The following is a 20,044-nucleotide window of genomic DNA, read 5'->3' on the forward strand; positions in this document are numbered from 1 at the left end:
ATTTGTAACATTTTGTCATTGACAAGCAGTACAGGGTAGAGGAAAGAGCCCGAGCACTCACCCTATTTTGGTGGAAGCGAATTTTGTGTCCATCTGCGACCGGCATTATGGAGTGTCACTTGTATTTTAGATCTGCGGTGCTTTGAGCTAAAATAGGAGCTATGGAAGGTCAGGGATGTGGAGATGGCTGTCAGGGCACTTGGGCGATAATGGTGAGGGAAGGGCGGTCGGGGGGACAGAGATACGCCCCTGGACAGTCATTACCAAGGGTGGGAGGAGGGGTCGCGCTCTCTGAGCGGAACTAAGGGTAGTGAAGTCTAGGAGGGGGCTCTGAGCTGTGGATGCAGAAGGAAGGTAGGTCTGCCATGTTTACAGCTCCATGAGTGTGTGAAGGGGCTTCTCCTTGCCCTGCACTGTGTTAATAAGTTGCCCTGGCACTGTGTTAATAAGTTGCCCTGGCACTGTGTTAATAAGTTGCCCTGGCACTGTGTTAATAAGTTGCCCTGGCACTGTGTTAATAAGTTGCCCTGGCACTGTGTTAATAAGTTGCCCTGGCACTGTGTTAATAAGTTGCCCTGGCACTGTGTTAATAAGTTGCCCTGGCACTGTGTTAATAAGTTGCCCTGCACTGTGTTAATAAGTTGCCCTGCACTGTGTTAATAAGTTGCCCTGGCACTGTGTTAATAAGTTGCCCTGGCACTGTGTTAATAAGTTGCCCTGGCACTGTGTTAAATAGTTGCCCTGGCACTGTGTTAATAAGTTGCCCTGGCACTGTGTTAATAAGTTGCCCTGGCACTGTGTTAATAAGTTGCCCTGGCACTGTGTTAATAAGTTGCCCTGGCACTGTGTTAATAAGTTGCCCTGGACTGTGGTTTTTGCATGTCTCGCCACATTAACAAAGACCCTCAGGGGGAGAGATGAAGCACAGCAGTGTGACTCTGAAATACAAATGAGAGACCTGACCTGTTACTCTCACTGGAGGTTCATCAACTCCCATTCAGGGGGGTTTCTCTTCAGCCTCCCAGTCTGAGAGAATGGATTGTTATTAGTTAAAGGCCATGTGCAGATAAAGGAGCTCTGGTAGAAATATCAGGGCCTGTAGCGTACGACGTTGCCAAGCCAGGGCTCATTCCAAGAGTTAAGCTCATTTGGCATGCCCTCTCTGTGCTCCGTGAAGTGAGAGATTGCTTGAAGATTAGCCTGCCTTTTGTTTGGCTAGCTGGCTTTGTTTGCTTGTGTTGTTTTGTGGGGACTGATTGCCTGTGATGTTTTGTCCCTCCGCAGCGCTTATCAGATCGTGGTGGAGGAGCTGAACCCACATCGCACACGCAGGGAGGCCAGCTCCGTGGACTGCTACCAGGTCCCAGTCCCCTTCCACAGTGCCTCCAGTGGTGGCTCGCCTTATTACTTTGCGGCAGAACTGCCACCAGGGAACCTTCCCGAACCCTCTCCGTTCACGGTGGGCGACAACAAGACGTACCATGGCTTCTGGAACCCTCCGCTCGCCCCCAGGAAGAACTATAATATCTACTTCCAGGCCGTCAGCAGTGTGGAGAAGGTGAATATACACCACTCTGTCAGCCAATAGGACCCTCTAATGTTCCCTCATTGGGTTATTGGGGTTTTAAATATGTCTTAAAATTGAATTGTACATTGAGGAGCATTGTTTTCCCACCCCCCTTTGATACGCTGCTATTGTTCATTAGTTTCCCTTTTATCTAGTTTGTTCCTGTTTCTCATGTTGAACTGATTTGTATTATTTAATTTAATTTTGTTTCACAGGAATCAAAAACGCAATGTCTGAGACTTGCAACAAAAGGTAAGACTTTTCTTTTTGCTTATTTGTACAACAAAAGAAGTTCATTTAATTGACTATACATTACAGTTGGATTTCAATCACTTTTCCCAGTAGCCAATAAATGCCCACTCTCTTGCTCAGATAAAGAACTGTTACGTGATAATGCGTGTGTCACTTTATCTTCCAAGAGAATTGTCGTGCAGCGAGAATCTGGATTGAGGCGGAATTAAGGAAAGCTTATTTATTTGTGATATGTGTGCTTGTAAAGCACCTTGCTCTGGTGAACAGCTTGTGTCTGTAAGAACAGGGGGCTAGCAGGGCCAATCCTTCTGATTTAACAGACAGACAGAGAGAGAGAGAGCTCACTGGTTTTTATCATAAAGCCATGCTGTTGGTTTTTAGTGATTAAGAGGGAGTGGTCATTAAATTGATACAATTCCTACAGTGCCAGCTCATCTGTGGCGTAAATCGAAGGGAAATGGGTTGGCGATTTATGGACTCTGTCCTCTGGCTTTGCACTATTGAAATTACCTGCATTATAGATTATGGACAACATTTATGCTGAACATGCATTTTCCGAAGTGCATTGGAGTAACTGGCCAAGTATTTCAAGTGCTTATGGCCATGTCTCTTACTACAATTAATGAAATGGCCAGTAAGTTCAGCGTCAGTATCTCATTCAAAAGTTAGTTGGCTAGGCTAAGTAGTACAATAGTCCCATCAAGTCATCAGGACAGTTCCACCCTACTCCAGCAACAACTTTATTTCTACTAGAAGGTATGAAAACTAGGAGGTATGAAACTAGCAAAACCCTACTGTTTTTCAGTGGAGAGCTATATGAAGATATTGCTAATGGCAAAATATCGCATGATCTCGGATGTCAGCCTAAGGTGGCTGCTAATGCTAATTTGCCAGATGTGACTTGTATTGACCATGTACTTAACTATTAACTCTATAGTCACCCATCAATAACACTATGCCTGAAGAAATCAGCTTAGCTGCATCAGGTTTCAGAAATGCTTGGCTATGCTTGCTAGGAATGACATGCTTCCATCCACCACATGGCATCACAGATACAGTTGAAGTTTACATGCACTTAGAATTGAGTCATTAAAACTCGTTTTTCAACCACTCCACAAATTTCTTGTTAACAAACTATAGTTTTGGCAAGTCGGTTAGGACATCAACTTTGTGCATGACACAAGTAATTTTTCCAACAATTGTTTACCGACAGATTATTTCACTTATAATTCACTGTATCACAATTCTAGTGGGTCTGAAGTTTACATACACTAAGTTGACTGTGCCTTTAAACAGCTTGGAAAATTCCAGAAAATGATGTCATGGCTTTAGAAGCTTCTGATTGGCTAATTGACATCATTTGAGTCAATTGGAGGTGTACCTGTGGATGCATTTCAAGGTCTACCTTCAAACTCAGTGCCTCTTTGCTTGACATCATGGGAAAATCTAAAGAAATCAGCCAAGACCTCAGAAAATAAATTGTTGACCTCCACAAGTCTGGTTCATCCTTGGGAGCAATTTCCAAATGCCTGAAGGTACCACGTCCATCTGTACAAACAATAGTACGCAAGTATAAACACCATTGGACCATGCAGCCGTCATACCGCTCAGGAAGGAGACGTGTTCTGTCTCGTAGAGATGAACGTACTTTGGGGCGAAAAGTGCAAATCAATTCCAGAACAACAGCAAAGGACCTTGTGAATATACTGGAGGACACAGGTACAAAAGTATCTATATCCACAGTAAAACGAGTCCTATATTGACATAACCTGAAAGCCGCTCAGCAAGGAAGAAGCCACTGCTCTAAAACCGCCATAAAAAGCCAGACTACGGTTTGCAACTGCACATGGGGACAAAGATCGTACTTTTGGAGAAATGTCCTCTGTTCTGATGAAACAAAAAATATAACTGTTTGGCCATAATGACCATCGTTATGTTTGGAGGAAAAAGGTAGGAGGCTTGCAAGCCGAAGAACACCATCCCAACCGTGAAGCACGGGGGTAGCAGCATCATGTTGTGGGGGTGCTTTGCTGCAGGAGGAACTGGTGCACTTCACAAAATAGATGGCATCATGAGTGTTACGGCTGTCCTCGCTGACAGAAGGTGGGGACCAAAACGCAGAGTGGTTAGTGTTCATTCTTTTAATGAAAATCAACAAAACACTTCAAAATACAAAAACAACCAACGTGACAAAACCGAAACCGTCCTGTGTGGCAACAAAACCTCCACAGGAACAAACACCCACAAAACACAAGTGAAACCCTGGCTGCCTAAGTATGATTCTCAATCAGGGACAACGATTGACAGCTGTCTCTGATTGAGAATCATACCAGGCCGAACACAAAATCCCAACATAGAAAATCAACCATCAACCATCAACCTCCTCCACGCAGGGAGAGTGCGTGGAGGAGGAACAGGGCTCTGGAAACGCACTGGAAGCCTGGTGCGTGGTGTTGGCACTGATGGTACTGGGCTGGGGTGGGAAGGTGGCGCCGGATATACCGGACCGTGAAGGAGGACACGCGCTCTTGAGCACCGAGCCTCCCCAACCCTACCAGGTTGAATGGTCCCCGTAGCCCTGCCAGTGCGGCGAGGTGGAATAGCCCGCACTGGGCTATGCAGGCGAACCGGGGACACCACCTGTAAGGCTGGTGCCATGTACGCCGGCCCGAGGAGACGTACTGGAGGCCAGATATGTTGGGCCGGCTTCATGGCACCCGGCTCGATGCCCAACCTAGCTCTCCCAGTGCGGCAAGGTGGAATAGCCCGCACTGGGCTAAGCACGCGTACTGGGGACACCGTGCGCTCCACCGCATAACACGGTGTCTGACCAGTACGACGCCCTCTCTCTCCACGGTAAGCCCGGGGAGTTGGCTCAGGTATCCAACCCGGCTTCGCCACACTCCCCTTTAGCCCCCCCCCAAGAAATGTTTGGGTGAGCCTCTCGGGCTTCCGTGCTAGCCGCGTACCCTCATACCTCCGGTTCCTCTCTCCGGTTGCCTCTGCTCTCCTCGCTGCCTCCAGCTGTTCCCATGGGAGGCGATCCTTTCCAGCCAGGATCTCCTCCCATGTGTAGCAACCCTTGCCGTTCAAGACGTCTTCCCATGTCCATTCCTCTGTCTGTCTCTGCTGCTGTCGCTGCCCTTCTCCACTCCGCTTGGTCCTCTTGTGGTGGGTGTTTCTGTTACGGCTGTCCTCGCTGACAGAAGGTGGGGACCAAAACGCAGAGTGGTTAGTGTTCATTCTTTTAATGAAAATCAACAAAACACTTCAAAATACAAAAACAACCAACGTGACAAAACCGAAACCGTCCTGTGTGGCAACAAAACCTCCACAGGAACAAACACCCACAAAACACAAGTGAAACCCTGGCTGCCTAAGTATGATTCTCAATCAGGGACAACGATTGACAGCTGTCTCTGATTGAGAATCATACCAGGCCGAACACAAAATCCCAACATAGAAAATCAACCATAGACAACCCACCCAACTCACGCCCTGACCAACTAAAACAAATACATGACAAAGGAAAACAGGTCAGGAACGTGACAATGAGGTAGGAAAATGATGTGGATATATTGAAGCAACATCTCAAGACATCAGTCAGGAAGTTAAAGCTTGGTCGCAAATGGGTCTTCCAAATGGACATGGACCCCAAGCATACTTCCAAAGTTGTGGCTTAAGGACAACAAAGTCAAGGTGTTGGAGTGGCCATCACAAAGCCCTGACCTCAATCCTAGAAAATTTGTGGGCAGAACTAAAAAAGCGTTTGCGAGCAAGGAGGCCTACAAACCTGACTCAGTTACACCAGCTCTGTCAGGAGGAATGGTCCAAGATTCACCCAACTTATTGTGGGAATCTTGTGGAAGGCTACACAAAACATTAGACCCAAGTTAAACAATTTAAAGGCAATGCTACCAAATACTAATTGAGTGGATGTAAACTTCTGACCCACTGGGAATGTGATGAACAAAATAAAAGCTTATATAAATCATTCTCTCTCCTATTATTCTGACATTTCACATTCTTAAAATAAAGTGGTGATCCTAACTGACCTAAGACAGGGAATTTCTACTAGGATTAAATGTCAGAAATTGTGAAAAACAGAGTTTAAATGTATTTGGCTAAGGTGTATGTAAACTTCCGACTTCAATTGTAGATGGAATGATGATGTCACCCCGAAGGGTGTACTACCACCATATATAAATTTAGCTTTATTTCTATGCTTATCAATTAGACTCATATTTATGCATTTAATGTTTCTGCTTAATAATCAGTTAAGATTTTTTGAAAGGCCAAGTTTAGAAATCTGCCCACATATGCTATTAGATTATCAGACATGGAAAGTGTTGTATTCATAATGCCTAAACAGCTGGCTGTGCATTAACACACCAGGGGTTGGATTTGTTGTGCCTTTCAAAGATCGGAGAGACAGTACTGTTGGTCATACTGTACTCTCATATCGGCCTATTTCGTTATTATTACCGGATTTAGCGTTTGATATTCTCCTTCTCCCTGTCATGAAACCGCAGAAACCCTAATTGATGTGACACTGACAACAAGGGCACACATAATTGTGACAGTAATAAAAATCATCCACAGTTAAGTCACTTCATACTGTAAGAGCGTGTTGATGTGGCCAATGCGTTATCTCTGTCATAGCCATGATGAAACATATCGCACTATTTTTCCATCCTCTCTCAACAATGTTGTTTAGTCCTAACAATAATCAACCCTTTTCCCAGAACTGTGTCGTGCTCAGAAATTCAAGTAGCCCAGTGTGTGTCCATGCAGTATCCACTTGGAGTACAGTATATGTAGTCTTTGCCCACTTGTGCCGATCTCACTCAGTCACTCACGCTTTCCATCCTTGATACATTTTATGCCAGATGTGCTCGCATTCTCTGAATTGAAAACCACCTTAATTGCTCTAACTTAATTGGATATGAAAGTGGTGTTGTTTTTTTGGTTGTACTGTTTGGCATGAATTGTTTTCCCCGTACAAATGTCTCCGAAGCGCATTGGCCCGGAGGTTGTCAAACCAATCCAGACAGAATTTGATAAGGGCTCCGCCGTGTAGCCTACCATTAGGAATGAAAATAGATTTTCATTTAAGCAGTGAGTTTTATCTTCAAAATGGTTGTAATCCAATTCCATGTGATTTTCCTCTGGTATTTTTTCATGGATGTATCTCATTAACTCTAACAGAAACATAAGTATTCTTGAGGCGAGATGGGGATGATGTCTCAAGCAATACCTTCAAACATTTGACACCGGGCTGCAGAACTGATTAATAACCTTTTAACTGGTGTCAACATCTATTGTGAAACCTGCTCTGCTATCAAGGCTATTGTTTTTCTTGTTGTGCTCAATATTACATTTGTTATAGTACTCTTTATGGCATAGTCTGGCTTTTTCATATAAAGCATTGATTGGAAGAATGTGTGTTATTTGGATATGAGATGATTTAATACTGCTGTTTTACAATCTAAAAAAGAAACAGGAAAGAAGGGTGACATATTTCTGTGACTGAGGCAAAGGCTCTTCTTTCATCTTCTCTTTGTCCCATTATATCGCTGCAGTGGTAAGCAACCATTGACAGAAAAACACATAGCTCTATCATAGCAATGACTTGGTTATTTGGTTATTATCACCATGGGGTGAAGTTCAGGCATACTCTGAGCCGATCCAAACAATCTAGTCTGTTCAGTTAATTTCGCTGATATTTTCCAGAATGTTTTTGAAGCTGACTTAAATACCAGAAAATGGTTTCTATACCATCATTTTCCCGCTACAATAGCATGGCTAAAGTGAGGGTGAAAGAGCTGTCAAACAGAGAGAAGGGATAGTAGCTGTAGGTGTTTAAGTGTTGAAGCCAGCGGCGTGGCCAGTAGGTGACAACGTGAGAGTAAAGGACAGTTTGTCCCGCTCATTTGGGACACATGTTCTGTAGTCATCCGTCTCCTTCCAACCTGATAGCGAGAGGGAGAGATTTGGAGAGGCACACGGGAGCCAGGGGGTTCACTGTCAAGCACAACAGACAGTCCCAAAGAACCTGCCCCCCTCGCTTCTATAGCTCCCCCATACACTGACAGAGATCTGGGTTTAAGCCCCAGAGACTACCTCCTTTCTGCTACGTACATCCAACTTTCTGTTCCTAGATGTGTTTTAGTGGATGTTAGACATGCTCTCTAAAGTGGTTTCGTCCATCCACAACATGTTAGGGATCACACCGATTACAGATGATGTTTTACGAGCAAAGCAGATTAGTTTCAGGAATAAAGATAGCTACAGTATGGGACCACCAAACACTCCAGCACAGTCTTTCCAACTGAAATAGTCAGTTCGCTCTATTTGTAAAGGTTATCACAACCTGTTCTCTGATGGGGGGGTTGGTAGTGTGGTAGTGATGGTAGTCTGTCTTAGGTGGTGGTCTGCGGAAGATTGTTCTTGCCCCAGGGTGGTGAGTTAGTGAAATACAGAATAGTGGTCCCTCTAGTGACACAGATGCCAGTTTGTTGTTGTTTTCTCCCTTGATAGAAACTAGGCCATTGAATTGACCCTGAGGAATAATGGCTTGAGTGCTGGTTGAAGATGGGCTTTTCCCAGGCATAAAAGTCTGTGCCAGGCATCCCATTGTATCAGTCTCCGTAAAGAACTTCCGTTTGATCTGAGGATGGATGAGATGGGAGTCGTCATATCTTCCATTCCTTTCACTGCTGTTGGTTATCATTCAGCTGTTGATATAAAAGGACTACATTATTGTATGAATGAAGTACTAGGTTCAGCGTTGTATAGGGATATAATTATCCTTTGACATCATATTTGCCCTGCAGGTTGGAGTGCAGGGGTCAGGAGATAAAGGACTTGCATCAAGAAATGACGTACATTTTAGAAATTGTGCAATGGTCTCAGTCTACTGTAGGAAGGGCATTTCACTAAGTGCTAGGAGACAGTAAAAGGAAGGATTATGCTTTACTTGGGGTTTTATGTGTTTTGCATTAGAAAGAGGATTATGGCGTTTGTATATCTCAAAAGCAAAATAATACAATACATCAGAGGCAACATGATCATTGTAGAGATATTTTGATTTTTTTCACTTTTATGATTGGTACATAGTTTTGTATTGGTTCACCTTTGACAGTATTTACGTATACCCCTATTTGTAAACAGTTTAGAAAATAACATGTTGTGTACTAGGATATCATATTGTTTTCTAATGAGTAGCCAAACCCAATGTTTTACAGTAGTTAATGGCTTTGAAGTTTTTGAAAATATTAAAAGACCACAGATAGTGAATTTATACTTTTAATATCTTGTGGGGACCATGGGGGTATGAAACATAATTAGAAATTAAATTCTAAAGGCATTTACAAGAAAACCCAATTTAATCAGGACATTAGTGTGTGTAGAACCAGTGCACAAAGATAGTATACGGTAATGGAAATATGAATGTATTTAAATATGAATAGGCTATTGGTCTTTGTCTTTTTATGTTGTGGTATGGCTCAATCTGGAAGACATCCTCATGAAATGGTGAAGTGTATATATCATGTGTGATGGGAAAACCAATCCCTGTCGAGTGGACCACCATCTGGTCAAGTGAAGTAATCATTATGGTCAAACATTATGATCAAAGGAAGTATAGTTCTGCTGGAAGAGACTCACTTTTGCACTATGCCCTTTCAATTGTTGTATTTCACGGTCAGAACTACAACAAACGTACACCCTATTAATTGACCTTTGTTTCTAACCTGTCACCTAGGAGCTACAGAGGAACCAGAGGTGATCCCGGACCCAGCCAAGCAGACAGACAGGGTGGTGAAGATTGCTGGCATCAGTGCTGGGGTGCTGGTTTTCATCCTACTGGTGCTGGTGGCCATCCTTCTGGTCAAGAAGAGGTGAGTGGAGTGTCGTAAATAGTAGACACTGTGTTACTGGCTCTATGCTAGCATAGCATACCTACACACCATGAGAACGCTCTACTCCATCCCATGCCATCAACATAACCATGACTCTCAGCAGAGGCTGGGCTGGACTATTAGACAGCCTACCCAATGAGGGAGGAAAGGGGGGGTGAGAGGAGGGAGGAAAGGGGGGGTGAGAGGAGGGAGGAAAGGGGGGGTGAGAGGAGGGAGGGAAAGGGGGGGTGAGAGGAGGGAGGAGAAGGGGGGTGAGAGGAGGGAGGAGAGGGGGGTGAGAGGAGGGAGGAGAGCGGGGGTGGCAGGAGAGGGGGAGACAAGACTACAGTATTGTATGTTATTGTTTATGCAGTGTCAAGACCATGTTATGACAAACTCTGGTAAAACAGCCTTACATAGTCAGCGTTACCAGAGTTTGTCATAACATGGTTTGGTAGAGAGTTGGATTGAGTTTCAAGGGTAGGCAGGCAGGGTACTGGACATGACTTAGATGAGGAGGACCCATAAGGCTTATCTCTCAGAGTAGCACAGTGAACTTTGGAGCATACAGATTTCCCCAGGTTTTCTTGAAATGTTCAGAGAATTTGAACTTTATATCTGAAGTGGCTGGTCTGAAAAGCTGTGTAACGTACCCAGGATTATTTGGCTTTGCTGAGTTTTGGAGGTGATTTGAACTCACACAAGTGCATACCAGTGGTGAACAATACTAATAGACTTTTCTTGCTGAGAGGTGGAACATTTCTTTGAAGTCTTTGGGGTGTCTTAATTTAATAGGTATTCCGATGTGTTTTACTGTGGTTTTTCACTGCAGCTTATTAAGATTTCTGCTTTTATGCTGTTTTTCCACAAAGGGTTGCATTCAGGATACATACTGTAACAACAATATTGAGCTGTGCTCAGTTTGTGCTAGCCTCAAGTTTTATTCATTTTGTCACTCGCTTACCTTCTCATCCCACTCAGTAATGCTTGGAGCTGCTTCATTCAAGACTCATTCAGAATTTTGTTTACTGCTTGGTAATTACAGTATAGCTATATGTATCTTTCCTGGCTTTTATTTTGTAGGATTTGACTGTATTGACCATCTAAATGCATCAAAGTCAATAATTGTCTAACTAACAGCCCCCAGTAGAGAGTGGATTGAGCCTATATTAATTCCTGTGCTATCCATTATTAACTGTTAGTGGAATTAATTAAGTCCAAGCTCAACATACTTTTACTCTACTATACTTTTCTGTTAGTATTCATTAACATTTTCCTACTTGGACAAGTTATGGGGGAATGGACTGTATTCTGGAAGGTTATGGGCTAATATATAATCCGAAACCTCTGATGTTGTCTAAATGCTACTTTTCTTTTTAGTCATGGAGGCTTTACTACGAAGAATTGGTCAGTCAGGTGTGTACACACACACACACACACACACACACACACACACACACACACACACACACACACACACACACACACACACACACACACACACACACACACACACACACACACACACACACACGCTCTCTCGCTCTCTCGCTCTCTCTCTCTCTCTCTCTCTCTCTCTCTCTCTCTCTCTCTCTCTCTCTCTCTCTCTCTCGCGCTCTCTCTCGCGCTCTCTCTCTCTCTCTCGCGCTCTCTCTCTCTCTCTCGCGCTCTCTCGCTCTCTCTCTCTCTCTCTCTCTCTCTCGTGTTTTACTAACCTTGTAGGGACACACAATTGATTCCCATTCAAAATGCTATTTTCCCTAACCTTAGCTCCAAAATATCAACTTAACCCTAAACCAAACTTAACTCCTAAACTTAACCCTAAACCCTAAATCTAACCCTAATACTAATTATAATCCTAAACCCCTTAGAAATAGCCTTTTTCTTTGTGGGGTCCGTCAACATGTCCCCAGTTGCGTCATTTTTTTTTTGTTTAATATTACTATTCATGTGAGTACTTCTGCTCCCCACAAGTATAGTTTAACATGTCCACACACACACACACACACACACACACACACACACACTCAGTTGGGGTCATGCAGAGGAGGCAGGTTGTAGAGATCAGGGTGTTTGGGGCCTTGAGAGAGCAAATTGTGTCACGCTGTAATTACTTTGTGAATCTCCTATCGATTTTGTTCAGTTTTTCAGATAAGGTTTTATAATGAATGCTGGCAAACTGAACTGTCTCCAGCACCTGTGATGAATACTTTGGAAAGAAATTGAGATTGTTTTAAAGGGAAAAAATAAATAACTTATCCTCAGTCGGAGCACACCTCTACATGCTGATCAGGTTTAGCAGGAAAGATGTGCGGAGAGGAGCCCTAACTCTGCGCACCTTTTCTCTCTTTGTATGACACATGGCACCATCGTGTGGCCATTTAGCAGAATGACAGTTTGAAATCGCCCTATAGAACTATTACCATGTACTGTAAGTAACAATATACATCTTTGTTGTCTCACATATTTAACAAATATTCTGACACCCACATACAATGCATGGGTCATTGATGAAAGCTTTTTCAACCAATGTGTTTTCAGGTTAGATTTACACAAAAGTGATCTACACAGTATCTAATGATCCAGGTTAAACAAACACATCTCAATGAACTTGAATGACATTAGTGCCTATCATCTGTGAGGTTCAGGAAAAGTGAATTTGAATGAGACTGATGAATGAGCGGTGCTTATACACCTGTTCCTGATAGAGATATCTGTAACGTTGTGGTTCTGTTCACAGTGTTGGACAGTCAAGCGGTGCCTGTGACTACTGATGAGTGAGGCTTTCAAATGAATCTTAATTGGCAGAGCAGCCTCTGTGTCTCTGTAGATGTTCTGCCAATTAAGGAATCATTCCTAATGACCACTGCTCATTTACAGCCGTCTCCCTCCTAATTTCCCCTGCCATCCCCCTTCCATACCCGATCCATAACCTTTCAACTTCAGAGAAAGCTCATTCTGCCACAGGTCATTCCTTAGCTCCATTCTTTCCCCCCCTTTCCCTTCCCTCACACTTTTTTCCCTCCATTTTCTTCACTGGGGATTGTTGATTTAGTGGAGCTGGTACAGGCTTCCTTTGTGAAGATAAAAGGAAAAGATCAGGTTATAAAGTGAGTCTTTTCTCTCTGGTCGTGAGTGACAGATGTGTGGGTTGAGTAATAATAACTAAGTTTCCCTTTCTCTGATATTGAAAGAAAGTTACTTTTCGTCGATGTTCTTCTGGATCAAATCTAAAGGAGTGGCTTTTGAATTATAGTTAAGTATTCTACAGTAAGTCTGGCAGATTCAAACCCCTTTGTTCAGTATTACAAACAATTGGTTTGTGTTGGTTTGGTGCTGGTGTACTATTGTAGTTGCATAGTAGTTCATGTTTTGTAATAGAATCTATTCCCTGTGGTTTAGAATATTTTTCAGAGAGGTGGGAGAGGGTTCATTTCATTGAATGCTTTTCATATAAGACATTGGCGTTAATTGCAGCGCCTGCTTTTGAGTTTTTGGATGGCTTCCTGGTTTGTAATTTCAGCCTGAAAAAGGACTGGTGTTTGGAGCGATGGGGCACCTTGGGTGCTAATGAGCCATAAACTCCTAATCCCATTGGAATGGATTAAAAGTACTGATGGTAATTGAATTCTGAAATATGACCAATGTCCCTTTGTCCCCAAAGTAAAGAGAAAGCTTGTGAAAATCAATAAAAAAGGGAGATATAGATTTGTTTTGGAACTAGTTAGCTTAACGTGTTGTGGGTGTCTTGAGTGTAGTTAATGTTGTTGGTGCTATAGTCACCCAGGTGTAGTAATCAACTAGACATCCTCTATCGGTTTATTCTAGAGATAATTAGAGGTCTATTTCTCTCTCTCACACACACTGACCCTGTGTGTCTGAATCTCTCTTCCTCTTGTTAGTTGCACCGAGTTTCTTTTCTTCCAAAATCAGGTGACCAAGTAGAGTAGAACTCAATGATACACAAAGCAATACAAGTTAATGAAGTGGATATTGGAATCTCGTAGTTGCTTTGCACGGAAACAACGGAGGTTGAAGCCAAAACATACACGCAGTGGCAACATTTGTATGCTTCTTTTATTTTTATTTTACTTGCACATTATCTTCAATTACACTTTTATTTTCATCTTCATTTAGGAAAGTTGTGAGTTGATATCTGATGATTACATTACAAACACTAGTTACTGAGGAGATCAATACTTATGGGCAAGACACAACTCATTGATCTAATACAATAATGGATATGTGGTTCCCTTATTGAACAGAACCTATAAAAGATACTGCATCTTTAAAATGGTGGTCCATGACATTGCTTGTTTTCCAGGTAGCAAGAAGCTTGTTCTTTAGTTTGGCGCAATTTGTTTTGCAGCTGTGTTTCTCCACAATGCTTATCAAGACTTTTCTTTTCATATGTATCACCGTTGCCTAAATCTGGTGACAATAGTTTTGTGAGTCCAGTCTTCAAACTGTCTGACTGTCCATGTGAATGAGACAGTATTTAATGCATGACATTAAGGATTCTGCCCAATTCCAAATTCAACCAGAACAAAAAGATGAACTATTTGCGTATTTGTAATGAAAATAATGTTCTCAATTTGAATTAATGCATGTAAAAATGAAATTCTAACATTAGGAAGTTAATTGATAGAGATTTAATTTTGTTGTCTTGCACTTTTTTCTGCTTTTGTTGATCCGACTGATTCACACTTTGCATTCACCAATATTTCTTCATCCTGCTGTCTCTGATTTGCGTGCCAGGAGGAGCTACTATTCTTACTCATATTACCTGTAAGTAAACAGACAAACAACAACAAAACAGAAAAAAAATAATAATACAATGAGTGCACTTGTCCTTGGTTAGTTATGTAGTGTTTTAAAGATGCAGTATCCTTTTTTCAAGTGAAAACCCATATCGCTCAGAACCAATTGCCATTGACCAGCTCAAAGATGCTTCGAAACACTCTCCAAACCAAAGTCATGTGGACCAAAAGCGGTGTTATTTGAAAAAAGAATGCTGCACTTTGTGTCCTGTATTCAATCTGAGTGCATGTGGTTGTATGTATGTCAGTAACTCATGTATTTCATTACTCTTCATGTCCTGGACCTCCTTTGTCCATTGAAAGGATACGGGGTAAACTGTGTGCCTCTACAAGTGCACACTGTTTGTGTTGTATGTCTTTTATATTTCATAAGCCCTTTCCAATTGGTTGCTCTGAATGTTGGTTGCAGAAGGTTCCCTCTTTGGTTTGGTGTAGGTTCTTCTGCTGTGATGCTGCTGTAGACAGTAGACAGTCATCTCCACACTGTGGTGCTTACCACTTGCTAAGGGCTGAAAAATAAAACTCCCCAATCTGTTGTCCTGACAAGTCTGCCGATGCTCTCCCATTCGACATGCTTGCCATTTCACCCTCGCCTCTGTGAGTGTTTTTTTTATGCTACACCGGCCTCGCATTTACCTCCCCACTCCTCTCATTTTTGTATTTCTCACAATCATGTTTCATTTCATACCTAGAAGTGACACTCAACCTCAAGTGAATTCAAGTGAATGAGTCTTGTCAGAATTTCAGAGATTATTCCCCCAGACTGAGGATACTTTTCTCTCTCTCTCTCCCATGAAAATGAAAGACTGTATCAGCTGCACAGTGAACATCTTATGCTGGCTTCGGATAGTCCCTTCAAGCAATGTTAGGATATCAAATTTCTTAGCCCCCACTGGGGGACATTTAGCCAATTATATCCTGTTAAGTTGGAATAATTGAACAGCTGAAAGTTACCAATAATGAACCTTAAAATGGTCAATGGTCAATGTTTTTACCAACGGGAAAGAGAGGTATCCCACAGTTTGCCACTATCAAAGGTCATTAAAAGGTACAACATGGGAACTGGATCATTTTCTCACGGCTCTTGATAAAAATTGAGCCTGCTGTGCATACCTATTTTGGACCCACTTCAAATGTATGATGGGTAGAAATGAGTATATTCTGCCTATAATTGTCATTTTACTAGAACTGTATGAAATTATACAATTTGACATCTTTCTCCTGCTGTCCACCCATCTGTCTCTTCTCTAGTACAAAGAGACCTCCTTTCAATTTCACTAGAGCGGCTCCTTAATAACCTCATCTCAATGCTTTCATCTAACTGCGAACTGCAATCAGAGGATAATTTGTACTGCAGCACCTTTCTTCAGGGTGCTCGCAAAGTGGAATTAGGAACTAGGAATAGAATAGAGTGGGTATGTGTTTTCATCGCAGTGCTTCTTTTTACAATACAAATGTAGAGAAACCGGCACAGTCGTAATTGCCCTTGAAATAAAAGCCTCCCAGTCTTGCAGGTGTTCAATCAGCTTTTCTCAACCAGGGGCCAATGAGGGAGTGCGCACACAATCAGTTAAATCGGTCAAACCATTTGGTATATCAATCTCGTTAATCTATAAACCCTATCTACTCCTGTCCAGAGGAAATGATAATGAGACAATCAACCAGACAGTGAGTCCCCAGTTTTCAGAATGTCTTGTCAGAGCCCAGATTGGGGATGAGATGCGGCTACCTCTCACCTTAGCATGAAGCATATGCCTTTCCCCCTCGAAGCAGAAGTTACTACTGCATGATTTCAATGCTTGAAATTGGACCCTTTTGGATTTCCCCTATATTTCTGCTACAGTATGTACCTAATGATACTTGACCCTAAGAATACAGTATTTGTGGGGTTTGCACATATTATTGGATGAAAACACAATTTTAAAAAGGCCATATGTGGAAGCCAAACCAATGGTCTGTTGTCATGGTGATACGATTTTCTCTTTCATTTATTTCCCTTTAGTCTTACCTGCTGTGTGTAAATAATCGACAACAAGGTTTTTTTGTGATATTTAAACCTGCTTGTTTGATCCTTCAGGAAACTGGCCAAGAAGCGCAAAGATGCCATTGGGAATACTCGTCAGGAAATGACTCACATGGTGAATGCCATGGACCGCAGTTATGCTGATCAGAGCACGCTCCACACTGAGGATCCCATGGCCGTCACATTCATGGACTCCCACAACTTCAGCAACAGATGTAAGTATAATAGTCCCTCCGCAGATCCCTGGGGAACACCTCCCTCCACAGACACATGATACATGTGAGAAAGCCTCCTGACAGTGAGAATAGAGGAGGCTGGTGGGAGAGGAGCTATAGGATGACGGGCTCATTGTAATGGCTGGAATGGAGTCAATGGAACGGTACCAAACACATGGAAACGTGTTTGACTCTGTTCCATTGATTCCATTACAATGAGCCTGCCCCCTTATAGCTCCTCCCACCAGCCTTCTGACAGTTAGATAACCCCTCTGCCTTACAATGGAAAAGGCCTTAGCACAGAGAAGTGTCCTATAAGTCAGGCTCTGAAGAGAGGCGTTAAGTTATACCTTACATGTTTTTACTTTAAAATGCATAAAAGGAAATTCCCAACATATGAATAAATGCCATTAATGATTTGAACCGTTGTCGCAGGATATTTTGGTAGAATGACTTCTATTCTTATGCTCTGTTCATCTTGACCCTGGTATTTTATCATTCTGTAGTGTGCTGCAGCTTACTCAAGCCTTCTGGAATGTTCCTCATAAGATTTTTTTCCCTACAGTGCCTAATGATCCACTAGTGCCAACGGCAGTGCTAGGTGAGGCCCTGGTGCTATGTCATCTGCCCTGCCATGGCTTGTGTTCCTCATGCATATGTCGTTGTCACAGTCCTGTAGCCGCCCATTGTAAACCTGTAGCCGTTCCATTGTAAACTATTGTCTCTGTGTTAAGTCTGAGTAGTCAGTCACATACAATTCATGGTAGCCTTGAGAATGTATCACTGTCAGAATGACTGGCCTCCATATTCACTTATCCAGTAAGGGGGATAAAATAGGAATTGTTTCCAGATTGTAGATTTCCCCTGGCTGCCAGTATAAAGCACTTGGCCCTCAGCCATGGTAGAGTGGAGACGTGGCAGTCCTCCAGTGAACAGATGAGCAACACTTCAGGGTTTAGGACCCACCCATGAGCCGTTGAATTGAAGCTAAACCCCAATCAGAGACTCACACTTCTGAATGCATTACAACTGTCTACAAGCTCCAAATCTAGCTCAGGGCATTGGTGTAGAGATGAAGAGGGAAAACAAATTCAAACTCAAGTGAAGATTGATATATGACAGATACATTCACCTGAGCCCCAACCTGAAGATTAACCTCCTACATAACACTGTTATAGAATGAAACCAGTCATCCTGTTATTGTGTGTAAGTCCTTAGAGTCAGACTTTGTGAGCTGGTGCCATTTTACCACACCCTCAGCCTCTCTGGGACTTGTCTCTGTCTGTGGAGAGTCAAAAAACACATCTGACAGTTTCTATGTAATGGAGTTCCTATGTAATGGAGTTCCTTCCTGATGCCATGAGTGTTCACTCATGGCATCAGGAAGGAGAGTCTTAGACACGGTGACACTAGATACGGTGTAGTCCACACTGACAGAACAAGCAAGCAACCGCTGAGGGTCTTTACGGCTTACTGAAAACCTGAGTTTGATGGGGAATTAAAATTCCCCCTCAGGCCAGTGTGCTTGCTGTGAAAATATCTTATTTTAGCTCTGTGTTGACGCTGGGCTTGGTAATAGGAAGTGAAGGGTGCAGTTCAAGCCGTGACTCAATCTATCATGTTAGGGCAGAATTAAGAGGTACAAATTTGCTAATGAGTAAAAATGTCAGCTTAGATAGTCTCTACACTAGAGTGCAGCAGTTCTCACGAGCTTAGATCCCGCCCACTGCAGAGGTGTCTGTTTGTCTCGCCATAGCTCTCTAGAAAGCCATTTGCAAATGTGTAAGAAAGTCAGTGTTGGGTGTTGGTCATGTATTATAGTCGAATCTGTCGTCGTTGTTTGGTGATCACCTCCACCACCCTAACGTTCCAGTCATGTCACGTCATTATATATATATATATATATATATATATATATATATATATATATATATATATATATATACATGTATATATATATATATATATATATATATATACATGTATATATGTGTGTATATATATATATATATATGTATATATATATATATGTATATATACACACACACACACACACACACACACAGTTGAAGTCGAAAGTTTACATACACCTTACCCAAATACATTTAAACGAAGTTTTTCACAATTCCTGACATTTAATCCTAGTAAAAATTCCCTGACTTAGGTCAGTTCGGATCACCACTTTATTTTAAGAATGTGAAATGTCAGAATAATAGTAGAGAGAATTATAAATTTCAGCTTTCATCAAATTCCCAGTGGGTCAGAAGTTTACATACACTCAATTAGTATTTGGTAGCATTGCCTTTAAATTGTTTAACTTGGGTCAAATGTGTCGGGTAGCCTTCCACAAGCTTCCCACAATAAGTTGGGTGAATTTTGGCTCATTCCTCCTGACAGAGCTGGTGTAACTGAGTCAGGTTTGTAGGCCTCCTTGCTCGCACACGCTTTTTCAGTTCTGCCCACAAATGTTCTATGGGATTGAGGTCAGGGCTTTGTGATGGCCACTTCAATACCTTGACTTTGTTGTCCTTAAGCCATTTTGCCACAGCTTTGGAAGCATGCTTGGGGTCATTGTCCATTTGGAAGACCCATTTGCGACCAAGCTTTAACTTCCTGACTGATGTCTTGAGATGTTGCTTCAATATATCCACATCATTTTCCTGCCTCATGATGCCATCTATTTTGTTAAGTGCACCAGTCTCTCCTTCAGCAAAGCACCCCCACAACATGATGCTGCCACCCCCGTGCTTCACGGTTGGGATGGTGTTCTTCAGCTTGCAAGCGTCACCCTTTTTCCTCCAAACATAACAATGGTCATTATGGCCAAACAGTTCTATTTTTGTTTCATCAGACCAGAGGACATTTCTCCAGAAAGTACGATCTTTGTCCCCATGTGCAGTTGCAAACCGTAGTCTGGCTTTTCTATGGCGGTTATGGAACAGTGGCTTCTTCCTGGCCTTTTAGGTGTCGATATAGGACTCGTTTTACTGTGGATATAGATACTTTTGTACCTGTTTCCTCCAGCATCTTCACAAGGTCCTTTGCTGTTGTTCTGGGATTGATTTGCACTTTTCGCCCCAAAGTACGTTCATATCTAGGAGACAGAACGTGTTTCCTTCCTGAGCGGTATGATGGCTGCACGGTCCCATGGTGTTTATACTTGCGTACTATTGTTTGTACAGATGAACGTGGTTCCTTCAGGCATTTGAAAATTGCTCCCAAGGATGAACCAGACTTGTGGAGGTCTACAATTCTTTTCTGAGGTC

At 42.5% G+C, this 20,044-nt stretch overlaps 1 protein-coding gene across 1 annotated transcript in view; it reads left to right on the forward strand.

The window, feature by feature from the left end:
- Positions 1 to 20,044, forward strand: part of LOC120024070 (receptor-type tyrosine-protein phosphatase kappa-like) — a 196,268-nt gene that overhangs the window by 158,351 nt on the left and 17,873 nt on the right. Inside the window, exons 12-15 of the mRNA XM_038968181.1 lie at positions 1,285 to 1,558; positions 1,783 to 1,819; positions 9,585 to 9,720; positions 16,618 to 16,778. Of these exons, the coding sequence (XP_038824109.1) occupies positions 1,285 to 1,558; positions 1,783 to 1,819; positions 9,585 to 9,720; positions 16,618 to 16,778 (608 nt within the window). The remainder of the gene's footprint in view (positions 1 to 1,284; positions 1,559 to 1,782; positions 1,820 to 9,584; positions 9,721 to 16,617; positions 16,779 to 20,044) is intronic.

Source organism: Salvelinus namaycush, chromosome 29, assembly GCF_016432855.1.
Source record: "Salvelinus namaycush isolate Seneca chromosome 29, SaNama_1.0, whole genome shotgun sequence".
NCBI lineage: Eukaryota > Metazoa > Chordata > Actinopteri > Salmoniformes > Salmonidae > Salvelinus > Salvelinus namaycush.